Source organism: Rhinatrema bivittatum, chromosome 2 (assembly GCF_901001135.1).
Source record: "Rhinatrema bivittatum chromosome 2, aRhiBiv1.1, whole genome shotgun sequence".
In the NCBI taxonomy this organism is placed as follows: Eukaryota; Metazoa; Chordata; class Amphibia; order Gymnophiona; family Rhinatrematidae; genus Rhinatrema; species Rhinatrema bivittatum.
In genome coordinates this window covers 811,611,400-811,631,888 of record NC_042616.1, presented here as the reverse complement: position 1 = coordinate 811,631,888, position 20,489 = coordinate 811,611,400, and the positions used below count along the sequence as shown (strand labels likewise).

At 45.3% G+C, this 20,489-nt stretch overlaps 1 protein-coding gene and 1 long non-coding RNA gene across 6 annotated transcripts in view; one reads left to right on the top strand and one right to left on the bottom strand.

The window, feature by feature from the left end:
• LOC115085803 overlaps nt 1-13,279 on the top strand; it is a 160,237-nt gene extending 146,958 nt beyond the window's left edge. Inside the window, exon 3 of the long non-coding RNA XR_003854965.1 lies at nt 13,027-13,279. This is a non-coding gene — a long non-coding RNA (uncharacterized LOC115085803). The remainder of the gene's footprint in view (nt 1-13,026) is intronic.
• The window catches only part of LOC115085802 (flap endonuclease 1-like), a 65,917-nt gene that overhangs the window by 19,813 nt on the left and 25,615 nt on the right, over nt 1-20,489 (bottom strand). For 3 of the 5 annotated variants that reach the window (XM_029592233.1, XM_029592234.1, XM_029592236.1), the window contains exons 5-9: nt 20,034-20,119; nt 17,189-17,325; nt 15,036-15,096; nt 4,402-4,533; nt 4,120-4,271 (exon numbers count right to left, since the gene is read on the bottom strand). In XM_029592233.1, the coding sequence (XP_029448093.1) occupies nt 4,120-4,271; nt 4,402-4,533; nt 15,036-15,096; nt 17,189-17,325; nt 20,034-20,119 (568 nt within the window). The remainder of the gene's footprint in view (nt 1-4,119; nt 4,272-4,401; nt 4,534-15,035; nt 15,097-17,188; nt 17,326-20,033; nt 20,120-20,489) is intronic. The other 2 variants (XM_029592235.1, XM_029592237.1) reach the window with 2 other exon arrangements.

The window sequence follows — 20,489 nt, the reverse complement described above, 5'->3', positions numbered from 1 at the left end:
AGCGCTCCCAGCTGAGACTTGGACGAAACATCGGCAGACCAGTTGCGTAACCACAAAAGCTGCCTGGCCGAAACCGTGGACACCATTGTCCTGGACGAGGTACGGAAGAGGTCATATATGGCAGCTACGCCATACGCACCGCTGCCTCTAAATGCTCAGCCTGCTCAGATTCCTGAGGAGAGAGATCTTTCGCATTGAGGAGTTGCTGAACCCACCTCAGGCTCACTCGCTGCATGAGACTGCTGCAAACAGCAGCCCGAATTCCCAGCGCAGATACCTTGAATATTCTTTAAGACAGACCTCGAACTTTCTGTCCTGAAGATCCTTAAGGACCGCTGCTCCTGCCACCGGAATAGTTGTCCTCTTGGTGACAGCTGACACCGAAGCATCTACCTTAGGAGTTCCAACGATTCATCAGGCAGCGGATAGAGCTTGTCCATAGCTCGTCCCACTCGCAGGCCAGATTCCGGAGTAACCCATTCACGGAGCATCAATTGCTGGAGCATAGGATGAAAAGGGAATGTTGTCGCTGGACCCCACAACCCGGCCAGTACAGGGTCTACCGTGTCCTGGCCTGGGACTTCCTGAGGCAGTAAAATTCCCAACTCGGATAGGACGTGTGGTATTAGCGGGTCAAGATGATACATAAAAGATTGTGCTAGAAAAAAAAACCTGCTAGTATAAGCTGGAAAATAACTGCTACTGTGCTATGTTTAGAGTATACTGAGAAGTATGCCTGAACCAAAATGGAGAATTCCCCAGAACCCTCTGCGTGTCTTTGGCCTGCCTGGGCTGAATGGACTCTGAGTGATTTACAGAATGTCCCTGGATATCTGTGGAGGCAAGCTGGCACCAGACAGGTGATGTCTATTCATAGAGTCACAAAGAAGAAACCACAGGGGAGCTTCAGGCACTGTTCTCAGGAGTTTGTAATCCACACAGTTACAGACGTGTTGATTGTCTTGACCAGCAAGAGTTTACCAGAACAAAGAAAGTCATGGGAAATGGGCTACACATCCTGGGAAGCCAATCAGGGATAGTTAGCGATGATTTAATCATGCAGTTGACATCACAACTTATGTAAATGATCCTTTGGGCAGTCATGCAATTCTCTGGAACCTTCTACCCTGTATTTGAATGTAATCTATAAAACAAGGATCATTTTCTGTATATGGGGAGATGCTAGACAGTTCAAAAGCCTGAGGGCATCTAGTACTCAGCATCTCCCGAGAACACTTATATTGACTAATAAATATCCATTATACTTTTACTGAGTCTGAGTGTTCTTGTGTCCCTGGCCATAAGCACAGAGTAAGCTTAACATTTTCAAGGTCAATGCTGACACTACAGTCGAGATACAAACTCATCTTACACATTGATAGCATTTTCATACTTAATAAAAGCATTTACATACAGTCCCTTGGAATAATTGTTTAAATTACTATAGCCAGTCATAGATATGTTTTGCCAATTGTGTTCCTAGGGCATTGGTTTAGGGGTTAGAGATGTGAAGAGCTGTAAACCTTTTGTAATGTATGGTATCAGTAAATCTTCTCAGAGAGCTGTACTGGTGTCTCTGCATGGCATTCTATACTCTCTCTCCATAAGGTACATTTTTGTCATGACCGCCGGCCACGGCCGTCCGCGGCAGGCTCAGCTCACGTCATGTCATGCTTGGTTCTCTACCCCCGGTACTCTCGCGGCGCTGGCCAGTCACCGCCGCCGCATTCCTCCTGGCTCTCTGCACTCCACGTGGCAGCTGGGACGCCGCCGACCAGCATTCTGTTCCTGGGCCTCTCTAGGCACGCGCGCCATCTCTCCTCCCTTTAAAGGGCTAATGGCGGGAACTCCAGGGTCGTCCCCGGCTGATGACATCACTGACCCGGGATAGTTAAGCTTCACCTCCAGTCACCACTAACCGACTTGGCAACGAGTTCCTTGGTGCCTGTTCCTTTTCCACGGACCAGTTGTTCCTGTCTTCGGATCCTTCCTGGTTCCGGGTTCTTGCTTCTGCACTTCCCGCCCTGGCTCAGCGCTACTTCACCGCCCTGGCTCAGCGCTACTTCACCGGCACTTTTTCTCAGCGCTTCCCACTCCTCGGGGCCACTTCTCCTGGACTGTCTCAGCACTTCCCGCTCCGCGGCCCTAGCTCACTGCTACTTCATATGGACTTTCTCTCAGCGCTTCCAGCACCTCGGGGCCAGGCTCAGCGCCACCTCACCCAGAGCGCTTCCTACTCCGTGGGTCCTGGCTCAGCGCTACTTCACCTGGACTCTCTCTCAGCGCTTCCCGCTCCTCGGGGCCAGGCTCAGCGCCATCTCATCCGGACTCTCTCTCAGCGCAATCTTACTGGTGAGTCCCTGCCGCAGAGTCCTCTGCTCCTTGGGACCTCCCCGGCACTTCTCCTTGAGGATTTGCTAGTGCCTTGTCTCATCAAGACTTGGGTCAGTGCAGCGCCACACCTGACTGTGTCTCGGTACTCCCGCTCCTCGGGGCACGCACCCCCCCCCCACCACCACCCCGCACGGATATCCTGACGCCTGCTACTGCAGGTTTCCTGCTTTCACCTTCCCAGCTCTCTACAGTTCGTGTCTCGGCTACTGCACCTCCTCATCTGGAGGCCACTTCCCCGTGGTCCTACTCTGCTCCCTTCAGAGCTGCAGGGGCCTTGCACTCCTCGAGACCCTTTCTCCTCTCCTCCCTCCGAGCGTGCTCCTGTCTCGAACTGTGCCTAAACCTCTCCGACACTCTCTGCGCCCACTCGCCTACCCTCTCTGGGATCAGCCACACAGAGGTGCTCCTAAGTCCTGCCGGCCCCGGCACCCAAGGGCTCGACCTGCAGGGAACGAGGGTCAGTACAGACGAAGTCCCAGCTTGCCTCTGATCCCGGCCAGGCTCGCCTCCCCAGGGTGGGGGACCCGTGGGACCCTGCGCCCTTCAGGTAGCAACAAACCCCACCTCGGGCCAAAGGTCCACAATTCCTAACAATTTTATGGCTTTTAATAAAAAATGATTTTTCTCCTCAAGCTGCTGGCTCTAAACATTTCTTTAACCACTATAGCAGGCTCCCTCACAGTTTCTTTAGTTAAGGAAAAAAACAGATTAAGTGAAGGAATTCCTGGGGTTCAGAGCTGGTAAGGGAATTGGACTTGGTGTGCATAGGATTTCCTCAAAAATTTCTTTTGCAAAAAATTATCAGGTGTAATTGTACAGAGCCAGCTTTGGTGGGATAATTTTCAGAGTAAATATAAGTGTGTAAATTCAGTTTTGAAAATTGGTGTAATTTAAATTGGTGTAATTTAAATTTAAATTGGTGTAATTTAAACAATAAAATTATTTTATTGTTTAAATTAATTTGTTATCTTGTTACAATGTCAAAATAGGGCAGTTCTCGCCCTATTCAACCTGTTATCTGGAAACCGATGTGATATCTCGATCGAATGTCGGTATACAAAAGAAAGAAATAAATAAATAAACAAACAAACTTAAGTGTGCATTTGCCGACTTTCTCATGCGGGCTGTTTCAAAATTACCGCCAAATCCACAGGGGTACACAGGCACAACTACATGCACACGTAAGCAAAAGTGCACCTGCAGCTATCTGACATCTATACAGAGACTCTGGCAAACGTCCAGGAAAGCACACCCCCTCACTCATACCTCCCCCCCCCCCCTTTTTGCATAAGGCCCATAGGCACGCATCCACACAGCATACAGAGCGTGGCGAGAGGAGTTCATTCCCTCAAATCCCTTTCTTCAGACATTCGTTTGTTGATGGTGACCCAAAGGAGGCAATACATATTCCTTCCTTTTCTCCAAAGAGGTAGCTGGGACAAACCCATGGGTCAGTAGCTATGAAGATCTCAATAAATATGAACGGCTTGTAATACTATGAACTGCTAGGAAATTCATCCAGATTCCTCTGTTGCTAGGACTCTCCCAGCTGCACCACATTCTGAGCCAACATGCAAGAAACGTCTGCAGGTGTAACGACGGATTAACACAGTCAGATCTACGCATACACTTGATCACAAGTACTCTGGGCTATCCTGGCACATGAAGAGAGGGAAGGGGGTGCCAGAAAAAACAGGAGGGAGAAAAAGAGGAGCTGCCCCTTACTTCATGTGCTTCTGATGGGATAAAAAGTGGACCAGCTGCTCCTCATTTGGTTCTGCCCACTCCAGCAGTACCTGGTTGGCATCTGCCACCTCGGGCTGAAGGAAGAGAGTCCGAGATTCCTGTAAATGCCAGAAGTCAGGCAGAGGGTGTTTCTACACAAAGAACAGATTAAAAACAGCTAAGAGCAGGAGGACTTATCTGTGAACACTTGAATGCTGCCGAACAAGTCTGCCTGTGAGATTTGCATCATTTTTAATAATAAACCTCTGCTGTCTGTGTTACCTGAAGGTCAATGCGCTGCAGGATCTGCTCTATGCTTCCATGCTCATGCAACAGTTTCAGGGCTTTCTTGGGACCCAGTCCTCGGATCTTCTCAGAGTAATCACAGCCCAGGAGGATGCAAAGGTCCACAAACTGCCCAGGGATAAGGGAAGGAGGCAAAGCCAAGGCCAAGCATGGAAAAAGAAGAGGGAACAAGAGGTGGAGGAGATGACAAAGAGATAGGGTTGCGAAAGGAAAAGAAGAGGGATCAGGGAGGATAAACAGAGTTAAAGGGACAGGAATGAGTGTAAGAGATAAGGGAGTGCAGAAACAGAGAAAAAAAAAAAGGAAGGAGTGAGCGATTAAGGATTGGGACAATGGGAAAATAGAAGGGACAAAAGAAAGATGTAATAAATGACATCACAGCCTAAAGCAGATGCATTCCATTCTATCATGCCTGTCACAGAGATGAAGACTAAAGTAATCTAAACATACTCATGAGTGAGAAGCCTTCATTACTATGCCTGCACCATCCTGACATTCTGCGACAGCATCTTGCACAGGTACGCAGATCTCTCAAGCTTTGAACTTTCCAACCTGTGGTTCCATTCAGTTATAAAACTATTTCAGCTTATAAACAGGGAAAAAAACCACCAAAAACCCTGCATCGTTAAACCCTGCAATTTCCCCAAAATAAGAAATTCTTGCACGATCACAAGAACATTTCTAACTCAGGGACATATCTGGGATTAGTTAAGTGCTGTACACAGAGGCCACACTCAGTAGGACAGTCACAGGAGTGCGACAATGCTGTAGCATGACAAGTGTGTCAAGTGCATATCATTCAACACAACAGTCTGACAGAGTGATCCATTATAACACAATAGAATAATACATTACAATGCACTGTTAAATACACTTCTTTACAATTATATCCAACCTTAGACAGAATGCATTGGGGCAACTTCCTGGTGTGGCGGTTACGACCCTTAATCAATAAGCCTTTGTTATGCTGTTGATGCAACTCCATTATTGCTTCAACAGCAGGGGGAAGAGAGGAATTAGAATCGGACGGCAACCAAAAAGGATATTGAATTGCACAGACTGGGAAAACAAATAAGCATGGGAGTAACTTGATACAGTGGTTACTATCATTAACCAATAAGCCTTAATACTGTTGATGCAACTCCAACATTGCTCTCTGCTTCAGCGGCAAGAGGTAACAGGGAATTGGACTCAAACAGCAACCAACAAGGCCTTGACTTTGACAGTCTGGGAAACTGATAATTATAAAGGTGGCTTGTATGGCCAGTGATTACTACCTTAAGCTTGCTGGGCAGACTCAATGGACCATTTGGTCCTTTGCTGCTGTCATTTCTGTTTCTCTGTTGCAGAGTGCTGCAGCTTATTGGACGATTATAAAAAATAGAAGTTGTAGTCAAGGAAGAAGAGAGAACTCTTGACATGGGATTTGCAGAGAGTTGATTAGAACAGGAAACACGTTCCTTGTCTCTTTTGTTTATGAAAATGATTTAAGTTTAGTTACAGAGCTGTTTTTCAAGAAATCTCTATTTTTTGGTCAAAAGATCTGAATATTCCCTGACATGGTATGGATGACGCAGGAAAAAAGAAAAATTGTTTCTTACCAGCTAATTTTCGTTCCTGTAGTACCACGGATCAGTCCAGACTCCTGGGTTTTGCCTCCCCTCCAGCAGATGGAGACAGAGAAGCTTTTGACTGACTCTGCCCTATACCTCGAGGTGCCACCTACAGTCCATCAGTATTACACTGTACCCAAACATAAAGAATAAAAACAGTACAAACTATTAACAATTTTACCCCCTCATGAGCAGAGGAAGGAGAAACTCTGCAAAGCCAAAAAACCCTGCCTGCACTCGAACCCCAAGTGGGAGCAGAACCAGTTATAAGAACATAAGAAATTGCCATGCTGGGTCAGACCAAGGGTCCATCAAGCCCTGCATCCTGTTTCCAACAGAGGCTAATCCAGGCCATAAGAACCTGGCAATTACCCAAACAATAAGAAGATCCCATGCTACTGATGCAATTAATAGCAGTGGCTATTCCCTAAGTAAACTTGATTAATAGCCGTTAATGGACTTCTCCTCCAAGAACTTATCCAAAACATTTTTGAACCCAACTACACTAACTGCACTAACCACATCCTCTGGCAACAAATTCCAGAGCTTTATTGTGCGTTGAGTGAAAAAGAATTTTCTCCGATTACTCTTAAATGTGCTACTTGCAAACTTCATGGAGTGCCCCCTAGTCCTTCTATTATTCGAAAGTGTAAATAACCGAGTCACATCTACTCGTTCAAGACTTCTCATGATCTTAAAGACCTCTATCATATCTCCCCTCAGCTGTCTCTTCTCCAAGCTGAACAGTCCTAACCTCTTCAGCCTTTCCTCACAGGGGAGCTGTTCCATCCCCGTTATCATTTTGATTGCTCTTTTCTGTACCTTCTCCATCGCACTTTCAGAACCCAATCTGCAGAGAAAAAATTAAGAAGTACTGAACGAGTGAACTCTCCGTTACCCCAACTCTGAAATGAGCGGGACTCTGGACTGATCCATGGTACTACAGGAACGAAAATTATCAGGTAAGAACCAATTTTCCTTTCCCTGTATGTACCTGGATCAGTCCAGACTCCTGGGGTGTACCAAAGCTTCCCTATGTGAGGTGGGACCTTGAGAGTCCCGCTTGGAGCACACCTTTTCCAAAACCCCCAGAATCTGGGGCCTGGACATCCAACCGATACTGCCTGGGAAAGGTGTGCAAAGACTTCCAAGTAGCTGCCTGACAAATTGCCTGCGATGAAATTTGCTGACACTCAGCCCACAAAGCCTCCTGCGATCAGGTAGAATGCTCCCGGAAGACCGTCTGGAACCGGATGGCCTTGAACCAACTACACCGAACCAATAGCCTCTTTCAACCAGCTCGTGATAGTAGCCCTAGATGCTTTATGCCCCTTCTGGGGCTACTCCACAGCACAAAAAGATTGTCCGACAGGCGGAAGCTATTAGTAACTTCCAAGTAATATAACAGAACCCGCCATACGTCCAACTTTCTCAGGTCCCTAGCCTGGAGATCTGAGCGGTCCAAGTCTGGAAAGGAAGGGAGCTCCACCGACTGATTCAAATGAAAGAAGGATACCACCTTTGGGAGAAAGGAGGGAACTGTCCTCAAAGAGACTCCCATATCTGTAATCCTTAAGAAGGGCTCCCTACAGGACAAAGCCTGAAGCTCCGACACTCGCTGTGCTGAAGAAATAGCCATGAGAAAACATTTTTAAAGTAAGATCTTTTAAAGTCACCCTCTTCAAAGGTTCAAAGGATGCCACACACAGAGCTTTGAGAACCAAATTCAGGCTCCACGAAGGACAAGGATTCCAGACCAGAGGACGCAAATGCTTTGCCCCCTGGAGAAAACGCTCCACGTCTGGATGTGCAGCCAAGGCTACACCTGGACCCTTAGAAAGCTACAAGCTAAACCTTTAGCCAGGCTGGCTTGTAAGAAGACCAAGATATCTGCCACCAATGCCCAAGTAGGCTCCACCTTGTGCTCCACGCACCAAGACTCAAATATTCCCCACACCCTGACCTAAGCCAGGGAGGTAGATGTTTTCCTAGTCTGCAAGATTAGCAACCATCGCATCCGAATAATCTTTACTCCTTAGCCATTGTCTATCAAAAGCCATGCCGCTAGACAAAAGCGATCTGCCTTTTCCAAACAAATGGGTCCCTGATGTAGGAGATTTGGCAGCAGAAGAAATCTCAGGGGGCTGTCCACCGCTAGGGTTGACTAGATCCACAAACTATGGATGCCTCTGCCATTCTGGCGTTACCAGTATCACCTCTTCCCGATCAAAGGCCAAGGCAGGAACACGTACAGCATGATGTTCCTTGGCCAGGAGAGAACTAGGGCATCCACCCCCCCTGCTCCTGGCTCCCAGCGCCGACTGAAGAACAGCGGGGCTTTGGCATTTCGAAACGTCGCCATCAAGTCCATACTCGGTTTGGTCCACCTGTCGCATAAGGTGGAAGGCATCATCAAAGAGCTCCCACTCCCCGGGATCGAGCTGGTGACTGAGGAAATCAGCTTGCACGTTGTCAACCCCGCAATGTGAGAGGTTCAATCCTGACTAGTTGCTGCTCCGCTCAACTGATCAACTCCCGGGCCTCGATCGCCACCGGCTGACTCCTGGTCCCCCCTTTGGCGATTGATTTAGGCCACTGCTGTTGCATTGTTGGACAGGATCCTTACTGATTTCCCCTGCAGCACCAGAAGAAGTGCCTGCAGTGCCAATCGAACCGCTCTGGTCTCCCATCGATTGATTGACCACAAAGATTACTTCACTGTCCATTGGCCCTGCACTGCTCTTCCCTGACAAACTGCTCCCCAGCTGGAGAGACTGGCATCGGTGGTGACCACTGTCCAAGAGGGAATTTCCAAGTCCACACCCCGGCATAAGTTGTCTGAGAGAAGTCACCAATCGAGGCTGGAGCTTGCAGATTCTGCAAGAGGACACGGAAGCTGAAATTGTTCGGACACCAGGTTCCAACGGGAAAGCAATGCTGATTGAAGAGGTCTCATATGAGCAAACGCCCATGGGACTAGCGCCAAGGTGGAAGCCATCGATCTGAGGACCTGCAAGTAATCCCAGACACCGGAACAACGCTTGGCCAACATGGCACGAACTTGCCCCTGCAGCTTGATGATCCGCTCTCCTCTGTGAGAAAAATCTTGCCTAAACGTGTCTTGAACAGGGCCCCCAAGGACTCCAAGGACTGGGAGGGAACCAGGTGACTCTTGGCCAGATTGACTATCCAAACTAGGGACCTCAAGAGTTGAAGAACCCGCTGCACCGAAGAGCGACAGAGGGATTCAGACTTCGTTCAGATCAGCCAGTCGTCCAGATAAGGATGAACCAAGAGTCCCTCCTTCTGGAGCCCCGCTGCCACGACAACCATTACCTTGATGAAGATCCTGGGCGCTGTGGCAAGACTGAAGGGCAGAGCATAAAACTGAAAATCATCCCCCAAGATTGCGAACATCAGGAACTTCTGGTGGTCGACCCGGATTCCGATGTGCAGGTACACCTTAGTCAGATCCAGCAAAGCTAGGAATTCCTCTTTGTGTACTGAAGCAATTACCAACTGCAGGGTCTCCATTCAGAACCAAGGAACAAGGAGAGACCTGTTGACCCTCTTCAAATCGAGTATGGGCTGGAACGTGCCTTCTTTCTTGGGCACTACGAAGTAAATGGAATAGTTGCCTTTCCTTCATTCCTCCAGTGGTACTAGCACAATAGCTCCAAGTTCGTGAAGGCGTTGCAAAGTGTCTTGCACTGCTAGATGCTTCGTCTTGTATGAGCATGGGGAAATGAGAAAGTGCTCCCAAAGTGGCCGAGCAAAATCTAAAGCGTAGCCAAGTCTTATGATATTGAGGACCCACTAGTCCGAAGTTAATTTAGCCCACTCCTCGGAAACAGAGCCAACCTGTGCTCTACTACTGGAGCCGAGGAGTGAACCGGCCTCGCCTCATTGGGAGGACTTAACTCCTCCCGTACTTTGGGAGGTACCATTTCTGCCAAGGCGAAAGCCCCGAAAGAACTGTGTCCAGGACTGCTGCCTTCTAGGGTTCTGCCTAGACGAGGAGCAGCACAATCTAGAAGACCCAAACCTCAGATTCCTACGGAAACGTGAGCGAGGGAGGAAGGAACCCCTCAGGCATATCCCCCAGCAGCCTATGGACTTTGTTCTCCCAGAGGGATTGAATCATGTCCTCCAAGTCCTTCCCAAAGAGCAGTTTGCCCTTGAAGGGCAAAGAACCCAATTGAGCCTTAGATGAAACATCCACTGACCAGTTCCTCAGCCAGGGGAGTCTGCAGGCAGAGACAGCTGAAACCATAGATCTGGCTGAAGTTCTTAGCAGATCGTAGAGTGCGTCTACACTGTAAGCCACTGCAGCCTCTAGCCGCCCGGCCTGAATAGCTTCCCCCATCCGAGAGAGACGTGCCTATCTGCAATTGCTGCACCAAGCGAAGACTTGCTCTCAGGGTGAAACTGCTACACATGGCAGCACGCACACCAAGCGCTGACACCTCAAATATCTTCTTAAGCTGTACATCCAGCTTCCGATCTTGGAGATCCTTTAGGGCTGTAGCTCCCGTCACCGGGATGGTGGTCTTCCTGGTGACCGCTGATACCGCCGCATCCACCTTGGGCACCATGAGGAGGTCCAGAGCTTCTTCTGGCAGAGGGTACAGCTTACCCATCGCTTTACTGACCTTCAAATCTAAATCAGGAGTGTCCCACTCATGAAACAACAGGTCAGTGACGGAGAGATGAAAAGGGAAGGTCTGGGTCGGACCATGGAGACCCACCATGACTGGATCAACAGCTCCCATCCGAGAGTTCTCCTGAGGGGCCTCAATGCCCAATTCCTCCAGAACTGCAGGAATAAGTGGACCCAGCTCGTCTTTACGGAACAGGCAGACCACCTTAGGATCATCCCCTTCAACCATCTGAGACCCCGCCACCTATGGGCCATGGTCCTGCAAATCGTGGTCCTGGTCACCCAGGTCAGGGTCTGCTCCTTGCAGTGTTTTACCCCTCGGGTCATTCGACTCCGAAGCCTCAGAGGAGGCGGCTCCCACAGGTCGAGACAGTGTGGTCCTCAGGAGGCACTTAGCCTTCGCGACACACTCGTCCTCAGGAAGCCTGGACCCCCGCCTTGGTAAGCTTTTGAACTGACCTGGAGAGAGGACTTCCAAACACCTACTAGCCGTCTTCCTGGCTTTGAAAGCCTTGTGAAACAGCAAAACAAATTCAGAGTAAAATGGAAAGGAGGAGCCTGCATGCCCTCTGGGGCCCTCCCCCGCCGAAATCACCGAATCCTCTGGCAATCCGCCCCCACCCCCACCCCCCGAAGCAGCCTGCTGCGGGGATAAGGGAGGAGGGGAAATCCCCTCCCCCTCTGCGGTTCGCGCAACAGTTCGAAAGGCAGACAAGATGGCGTCCGTTCTCACGCTGAGTGGGAACTGATCTGGAGAAGGCTGCCGCGCCCCACTGAGCCTCCCAGCGCATCCTCAGCTTTACCACCCCCGGCAGCTCCCGAGGTGCCCTCCCCCCCAGGGAGGCACTTGGAGCATAGACCATCGTGCACGCGTCTCCACACACGTGGCATCTAAAAGCGGGAGAACTACAGGGTGACCGGCGAGGTTATCAGGAGGGGGAAAAAAAACAAACAGCGACGACAGTCAACACAGCGTTGGAGGAACGAAGAATCAGTCCCAGACAGTTGAGCAACAAAAAAAGATTGTAAATCGTTTTCACTTTTTTTTTTCCCCCAAACCTGGCTCCAACGAAACACTGAGTCCTGTTCCCTGCAGGGTGAGTGAACCAGGCTCCCCGGTATCACCCCGATCGCTGTCAGCAGGGTCCCCGACCCTCCGCTCCACACAGCCTCGAAACCAGGACCTATCAACCCCCTGGGAGGCTCAGAATTCTCTTCTGTCTTCTCTCTCTTTAATGAAAAGTTTAGGTTTGTTTTTTTTTATAATCTATTCTTTTTTTAAACGGTCTGTCACAGAATAGGATTTTGCACCTCCACCATCCGCTGGAGACAGAGAAATACTGACGGACTGTAGATGGCACCTCGAGGTATAGGGCAGAGTCAGTCAAAAACTTCTCTGCTCCTATCTGCTGGGGGGGGGAGGCAAAGCCCAGGAGTCTGGACTGATCCGGGTACGTACAGGGAAAAGGAGATTATTCCTGGGAATGGCACATCTCTTTTTGCATTATTTTTGCTAATGTACTATTCATTGTCAGGTTAAATGGGGAGGGGTTTGTATGTGAACAGCTTAGCTCATTTCTTGATTTACAAAAAATATCAAAGGGTCTATATGTGACTAATAAGTCCAAAAGTTTGTCTCCAAGTTTTATCAGGATCGCCTTCACACCCCCTTTGTGTTGTAGTCAAATGAAGCCCAATATTTGAAAACTGGATGTTTGTTACCTGAATTGATTTCTCAACATGTAGTAGACCGTTTCCAGATGCAAATATGTGCTTGTGTTTTTGATGATTTCAAGATTTATAAATAACGAATATAAAAAAAAAAGCTTTGTGATAAGACATGGAGGTAGAAAGAAGCGAGAGAAAGAGGAGTATGCTTGCCTTCCCAGATGGTACAGAATCAATGAGGAAGATAATAATACTTGGAAAAGGATCGATATCCTACAAGTAGTGAAGCTTCTACAACTGGCAGCTGAGATTTATCCTTAGCTATGTGGATTTGAATAACTTGGTAGAGCAGGTTAGTTGTACAGTTTTAATGATGTTATCTACTATGTTAGAATGAAGAATCCAATCATCAACCTTATAAGACAACTTGAGGGCAAAAATATTTTAAGCAGCAAGGCCATGATATCAGGAACCTGAAACTTCCATACATCAATGTGCAGGTTCTTTAACATTTCTAACCATCCAATCACCTGCTTTATATTAAATGGATAGTCTACAAATTTTTATATGCAATATAAAACATTGATACTTTTGACACTGCCATATTTTAGCTCTGCTTGACATTTTTTCATCTCTTCCTTGTGTTGCATCCATTTGCAGAAAAACGTCTTCAAGTTTGCAGCATCATGTTTGACAGCTCGTGTGAACACACAGATTCCACCGACTCACAGAGCCTGTAGCTCCTGTGATTTCTGTATATGGACAATGGAATGGGAGATTTGGTTTCATCCAGAACAGGCATGAAGTATCATAGTCATGGTGTTACAAATTGTTTACCAGTGTGTGTAGTGTACATAAAAGTTTGTGTCCCTGCATGCAGTTGTATGTAAGTTGTACCAAATGCCAAAACAGGAATAGACTTGTGGAATATAAGAACTGTATTTTGACTTATGAAACTTACAAGCTCCTATGGTCCCGCACTGTAAGCAGTATGGACACCGGTTTCAGGAACCAAGACGGACTGTAACTGAACAAGTCACTCAGTCATCAAGAGGGGGGAATTATTGAGCTCATCTTAATCTGTGAGAACAATATTGGATTTTTACACTGAACACAGTTAAATCTATGGGTTTAAATGATGAGAGAGCGTGGGATTCTATCATTTAAGTTAGATATGATGTATTCATTGATTTATTTCAGAGCATGTGAAGATAGATTCCAAGCTGCTTATCCCAAGAATAAGCAGTGGATTTCTACAACTCTGCCTTAACAATTGTTAATGGACTTTTCCTCCAGGAACTTGTCCAAACCTTTTTTTAAATGCAGCTATACTTATAGCTTTCACCACATCCTCTGGCAATGAATTCCAGAGTTTAATTATGCATTGAGTAAAAAAAACCTCTCTCTTATTAATTTCATTGTGTGTCCCCTAGTCTTTGTACTTTTCCAGAGATTAAACTGATTAACATTTACTCCTTCCATCCCACTCATTTTATAACCCTTTATCATATCTCCCTCAGCCGTCTCTTCTCCAAGCTGAAGAGTCCTAACCTCTTTAGCCTTTCTTCATAGGGGAATTGTTCCATCCCCTTTATCATGCCGTTATCTGTACCTTTCCTAATTCTGCTGTATCTTTCTTGAGATGTGGTGACCAGAACTGAACACAATACTCAAGGTGAGGTCTCACCATGGAGTGATCCAGAGGCATTATGATATTCTCTGTTTTATTTTCCATTCCCTTCCTAATAATTCCTAGCTGCGGCTGCACACTGAGCAGAAGATTGCAATATATTTTCAAACGATGACAGCTTGATCCTTTTCCTGAGTGGTGACTCCCAATGTGTGGAACCTTGCATATTGTATCTGTAATTTGGGTTACTTTTCCCCTAAGTGCATCACTATTTTTGCCTCTATCACCTCCACAGGGAGGTTGTTCCACGCATCTCTCTGTAAAGAAATATGTTCAAATTGATCCCCTGATGCAGAGCACTCCCTCAAAACATGGATATATGTCGAGGGCTACAAGCTAAATAGCAACATTTTATATTGCATAAAAAAAAGGTGAAATATTTTTGGACTCTTCATGTACTAGGAAGCAGATGGAACAATGATTGGAATGGATAAAGAACCTGCTCATTGATGTATGGAGGTTTTAGGTCCATGATAACACTTTTGCCCTCAGTTGTCTTATACGGTTGATGATGGGACTCCTCATTTCGTCATTATATGTTTGATCCTTTCTATGTTTCTTAGTGGGCTATTTGAGTCTTGTAATCTATGTTAGGTTAAGAAAGGAGACAAGAGACAGAGAATTGTGGTAAACAAGGCGTTTCTTGTCCAGCAGGCAGACCCTAGTCTAAGAGACATTCATCTGCAAAAGGTTGAAATAAACAAAGTGATAAACACGAGTAGATATTTTATGAAGCACTGCACAATAACAATTGTAAGACAAGTACAGTTGAATGTAATTGGAATACAATGGATTAGAAAATAAAAAGTTGCACAGGAAGCTTTATAATGAAGGACAGAGAAACAAATACAGAAAATCTGCTTTCCTGTCTTTGAGGGATTTGCCCTTGTTCCCTTGTCTGACATTTGCTTCTGCTCTTCATCTCTTATTTATCTTTGTTCCCCTGTTGCTAAGAGATTTTTCTCTGCAAGAAATTTACCTGTTCATGGGTCAGTTGCAGCTTCTCCAGAATAAGAGGAAGATCATATTCGTCAACTTGACTGCAAGACACAATATAGCAACTTGAAACCTCTCACTTCTTTCAAGGTTCTCACCACTCCCATTCCCCCCACCACGTTATCCCTCATAGCACCCCCATCTCTTCCTTCATGGATCTGCAATTTTGTTTGCAAACCAAATGGAAAATCTCTTTCATATGAAGTTATATAAAAGTCTGTGTAGCGTATTCGGGTCTGCTGTGGCCTCGGGAGTAGTGCAAGGACACGACGAGTCTTGACTAGTCCAGTTCTGGTGCGAGTAATTATTTACAGTTTCACACTTACAGAAACAGAGACTCACCTTCCATCAGGTGCAATTGTCATGTAAAGATAGTCCATATGAATATACCAGGAGTTCCTACCAACTCCCTGGGGGCCCCCTCAAGCTTTCCAGGCCCGGGTTCTTATGGGTAGGGTAAAGGGAACCTCCCTTCACCCAGAATCTCTTGTAGCATTCTGCCTTAAGGAAGACTGGGTTAGAAACCTGAACCATTTACATTTATTAGGTTTATAGACCGCCTAACACAGAATGGTCTAGGCGGTTAACAATAAAACACACACAAAATAATCGACAAACAGAAAAACAAAATTACATTAAAAAGCATAAAAGAATAGTAAATTAAAATACTTTTCAAATCATAAAACTCAAAAATAGGCAGATTTAAACAAATGGGTCTTCAGAAGACCTTTGAATTTTTTTAAGAGAGTCACATTTTCGTATTTCAAGCGGGAGGAGATTCTAGAACATAGGCCCAGCAATGGCAAAGGAGCATTCACGTGTAATATAGAGGTGTGCTGCTTTTGGTGAGAGAACTTCGAGAAGGACATTGTTGTGATGAGAGTAGAGAACGAGTGGGTTGGTAAAATTTGATTAAGGAGTTGGCCCATGGAGAAGAGACGCCATTCAGAAGTTTATATATTATTGTTCCCAGTTTATATTTGACGCGTTCGGATATGGATAGCCAATGGAGATGAATTGGAGTTGGTGTAATGTGATCTGAGCATTTTGTGTCAGACAGGAATCATGAGGCCAAGTTGGTTACGAGTAGGATAGGTCATAGAGTCGCAGCAGGAAGACCAATGTATAAAGCTTTACAGTAGTCAATAATTGGGAATAAAGAAGCTTGAAGTGAAGTGAAGGTTTTTTAAACCAGCAAGTAACCAAAGTCTGAAAAAACCCTGTTTGATGATGTACTTAATTTGCAGTTTGAAAGACAGAGTGCTATATAGAGAAACACCTAAACTTAATTTATTAATGGTAAATGTTGCAATATTGATGGAAATGGTGGTCTGTGATATCTCAGAGTAAGGACTGGAGAGTACTAGGAATTCTGTTTTTGACATGTTTAGTGATATTTTGTTGTGATCCAACCAAGATTTTATTGAGGAGAAGCAAATATTAAGATGATCAATAAGGGCTCCTTAAGGTAGAATGAGGGAATTATTGGTACACTCCATCACATACCCTCCCCCTCAGCTCGGCTTTGTCAGGTCGAGCGTCCAGACATGCCCGGACAACACCCCAGCTCTGTCTCAAGAGTCTCCCCCGCTCCGGCTGTCTTCTCCCCAACACTCATGAATTGTCTCCATAAGGCTGAAAAATGAAGATAATCTTGACCCAGGACTACTGGGTCAAGAAGTGTGAGGAGGACAGCTGCTTCTAACACAACTTGTCCTGCAGCGGGCACGAGGTGAATGTGAGAAATTGAACACTTCTGTTCATCCCCATGTATATGTAGAGGTGTAACTTTGGGAATATATGTTGGTACTGGTTATGTGCACACCTGCAAATTTCCAAGCCAAATTTAGGCACATAAATTCACTTTGAAAATTCTGGCTAATGACGGCAGCTAAAAAGTACTCGCAGATTTTAGCCTATGCAGGCCGTTTGAAAATTGCCCTCATAGAGAATAATTTTTTAGATACACTGAAAAATGTTTGAGTCAAATTCACATTCTAGATCAATAGTTAGAGCACCAGTTAATATATTTATAATTTCCATCCAAAAGATTTGTATGACTCTACACAGCACTAGCCAACGAATAAACTCTTCTTTATTTTATCTTTGACAGTTACTATTTGCTATCTCACTCACCAATTCTTGTCAGCTTTCAGATTTCGTATCAATCGCGTGCTTCCGAAAGGCAGGGCATCCATGTCCTCTGTGGCTGTGCCCCAAACCTGACCAGAAGCCACCAAAGCAGCACAAGTGGCTTCCCCCTCACTTGGGGCCTGAGAAATGACAGGAGCATTTCAGTTAATCTTTACACAATCCTGCAAATCATAATACCTGTGGGCTATGCATTCAGAGGAGAGGATTTAGCCGGTTAACTAAGAAGTTAGCCAGCTAGATCCATTGGGACAAAAACATAAAATAAGAACATAAGAAATTGCCATACTGGGTCAGACCAAGGGTCCATCAAGCCCAGCATCCTGTTTCCAACAGAGGCCAAACCAGGCCATAAGAACCTGGCAAGTACCCAAACACTAAGTAGATCCCATGCTACTGATGCCAGAAATAGCAGTGGCTATTCCCTAAGTCTACCTGATTAATAGCAGTTAATGGACTTCTCCAAGAACGTATCCAAACCTTTTTTAAACCCAGCTATACTAACTGCACTAACCACATCCTCTGGCATTGAATTCCAGAGTTTAATTGTGCGTTGAGTGAAAGAGAATTTTCTCCGATTATTTATTTAACGCTTTTTTATATACCAACATTCGTTTGCACATCACATCGGTTTACAGTAGAACAGAGAATTTTGGAAGGGAAATTACATATTAACAATTTGAGAAACTATATCTTAACAATATAAACAACCAAGGAGACTAAGAGGCAAAAGAAGGTAGGAACATAAGAGTGCACAAACAGATAGGAACAAGTAACTATAAAATCGTAATTGTAGGGAAGGGGAGGTTGAGGCGGGGATGATCTTTTCAGGAACGGGATTTCGTATAGGGGAGGAGATAGATTAGTTTTAAATGTGCTACTTGCTAACTTCATGGAGTGCCCTAGTCCTTCTATTATCTGAAAGAGTAAATAACCGATTCACATCTATCTGTTCAAGACCTCTCATGATCTTAAAAACCTCTATCATATCCCCCCTCAGCCGTCTCTTCTCCAAACTGAACAGCCCTAAACTTTTTAGTCTTTCCCCATAGGGAAGCTGTTCAATTCCCCTTATTTTGGTTGCCCTTCTCTGTACCTTCTCCATTGCAACTATATCTTTTTTGAGATGCAGTGACCAGAATTGTATACAATACTCAAGGTGTGGTCTCACCATGGAGCGATACAGAGGCATTATGACATTTTCCATTTTATTAACCATTCCCTTCCTAATAATTCCCCACATTCTGTTTGCTTTTTTGACTGCCACAGCACATTGAGCCAATTTCAATGTATTATCCACTATGATGCCTAGATCTTTATCCTGGTTGGTAGCTCCTAATATGGAACTTAACATCCTGTAACTACAGCAAGGGTTATTTTTCCCTATATGTAACACCTTGCACTTGTCCACATTAAATTTCCATTTGGATGCCCAATCTTCCAGTCTTGCAAGGTCCTCCTGCAATTTATCACAATCCGCTTGCAATTTAACTACTCTGAATAATTTTGAATCATCTGCAAATTTGATTACTTCACTCGTCGTATTCCTTTCCAGATCATTTATATATATATTGAAAAGCACCGGTCCAAGTACAGATCTCTGAGGCACTCCACTGTTTACCCTTTTCCACTGAGAAAATTGACCATTTAATCCTGCTCTCTGTTTCCTGTCTTTTAACCAGTTTGTAATCCACGAAAGGACATCGCCTCCTATCCCATGACTTTTTAGTTTTCTTAGAAGCCTCTCATGAGGGACTTTGTCAAACGCCTTCTGAAAATCCAAATACACTACATCTGCAGGTTTACCTTTACCCACATGTTTATTAACGCCTTCAAAAAAATGAAGCAGATTTATGAGGCAAGACTTGCCTTGGGTAAAGCCATGCTGACTTTGTTCCATTAAACCATGTCTTTCTATATGTTCTGTGATTTTTATCTTTAGAATAGTTTCTACTATTTTTCACAGCACTGAAGTCAGGCTCATTGGTCTATAGTTTCCCGGATCGTCCCTGGAGCCCTTTTTAAATATTGGGGTTACATTGGCCACCCTCCAGTCTTCAGGAACAATGGATGATTTTAATGATAGGTTACAAATTTTAATTAACAGATTTTAATTCATTTTTTAGTTCCTTTAGAACCCTGGAATGCATACCATCTGGTCCAGGTGATTTGCTACTCTTTAGTTTGTCAATTTGGCCTAGTACATCTGGCCTACTACAACGGTCCCAAATAGAACAGCAAGATATAGACCTGCAGTTTAAACAGGTGGCTATATTAAGCCGTATTTATAGCAGGCATTCCTGGGAGTGTTGGTGGTGTTTCGGTTGGGGAAAAGGGAATATACGCTCATAACTGAATTTTTAAAATATGCACTAAATAGTTCTGCCAACCTCCCCCTCAATTTCAGCCAGAGAGATTTCAGGAGCAAAGCATGCAAGTAGTTTTCTACCTGCGTACTTTTATAGCAGATATACAAAGAGAAACTACCCTAGTAAGTTCCATCTGAAAATACACTACAAGGTACATGGGTACAAAGAAATCTGAACACCTTACTGCCTAAGTGAAAATTACCTCCATCAAGATCTCGTTCATCTATGGGCTGCACATTTAGCGACAGAGAGGCCCCACTATCTGTAGGCTATGCATCGCAGACCCTGATAATTTTTGAACTGTAATAGTATCTTAGGAATTTGGTTGCTCAGCATTTGGTCTAGTGGCATTTCTAGTCACAGAACTCCTCAACAGATGGCACTGGACAGTTCTCACTAGATTACTCTCCAGCACTGCTGTGTGACGAGAGCCTCTGAGACCTCTCTCTTCCAGGTAATACCTGTATGCAGGGAACACCCAGGAAAGAAAGCAGCGTCTCACAGTCTTGCTTCACAACCTTCTTACTGTTCTGGGATGATCCAAGCACTGGAAAGGCACAATAAGAACAAACAAGGTATTGGTTGCACTAATCACAGGAGAATACCACTAGTCAGACTAACAAAATCTCTTCAGCAGCATCTTCCCTCCCCTATCCCACATTCATAAGCAAAAACACTAGGAGAGTCGATATTCTCGCACCACAAGGACAATCCTTCATTTTGGATAAACAATGGCAATTTGCTTGTGTCCCAAAAAATAATCCTATCCCATGCATTTTCTTCTTTGTTTTTACTCCAGCATCTTCGTCTTCATCTTTTGGGGCTTCCTGGTGACCCTAATTGAGCTATGAATCATTCACAACAATCTGGGGCAGAAGTGGACAAATCTAAGGCACCAGATCACTAGAAATTACACT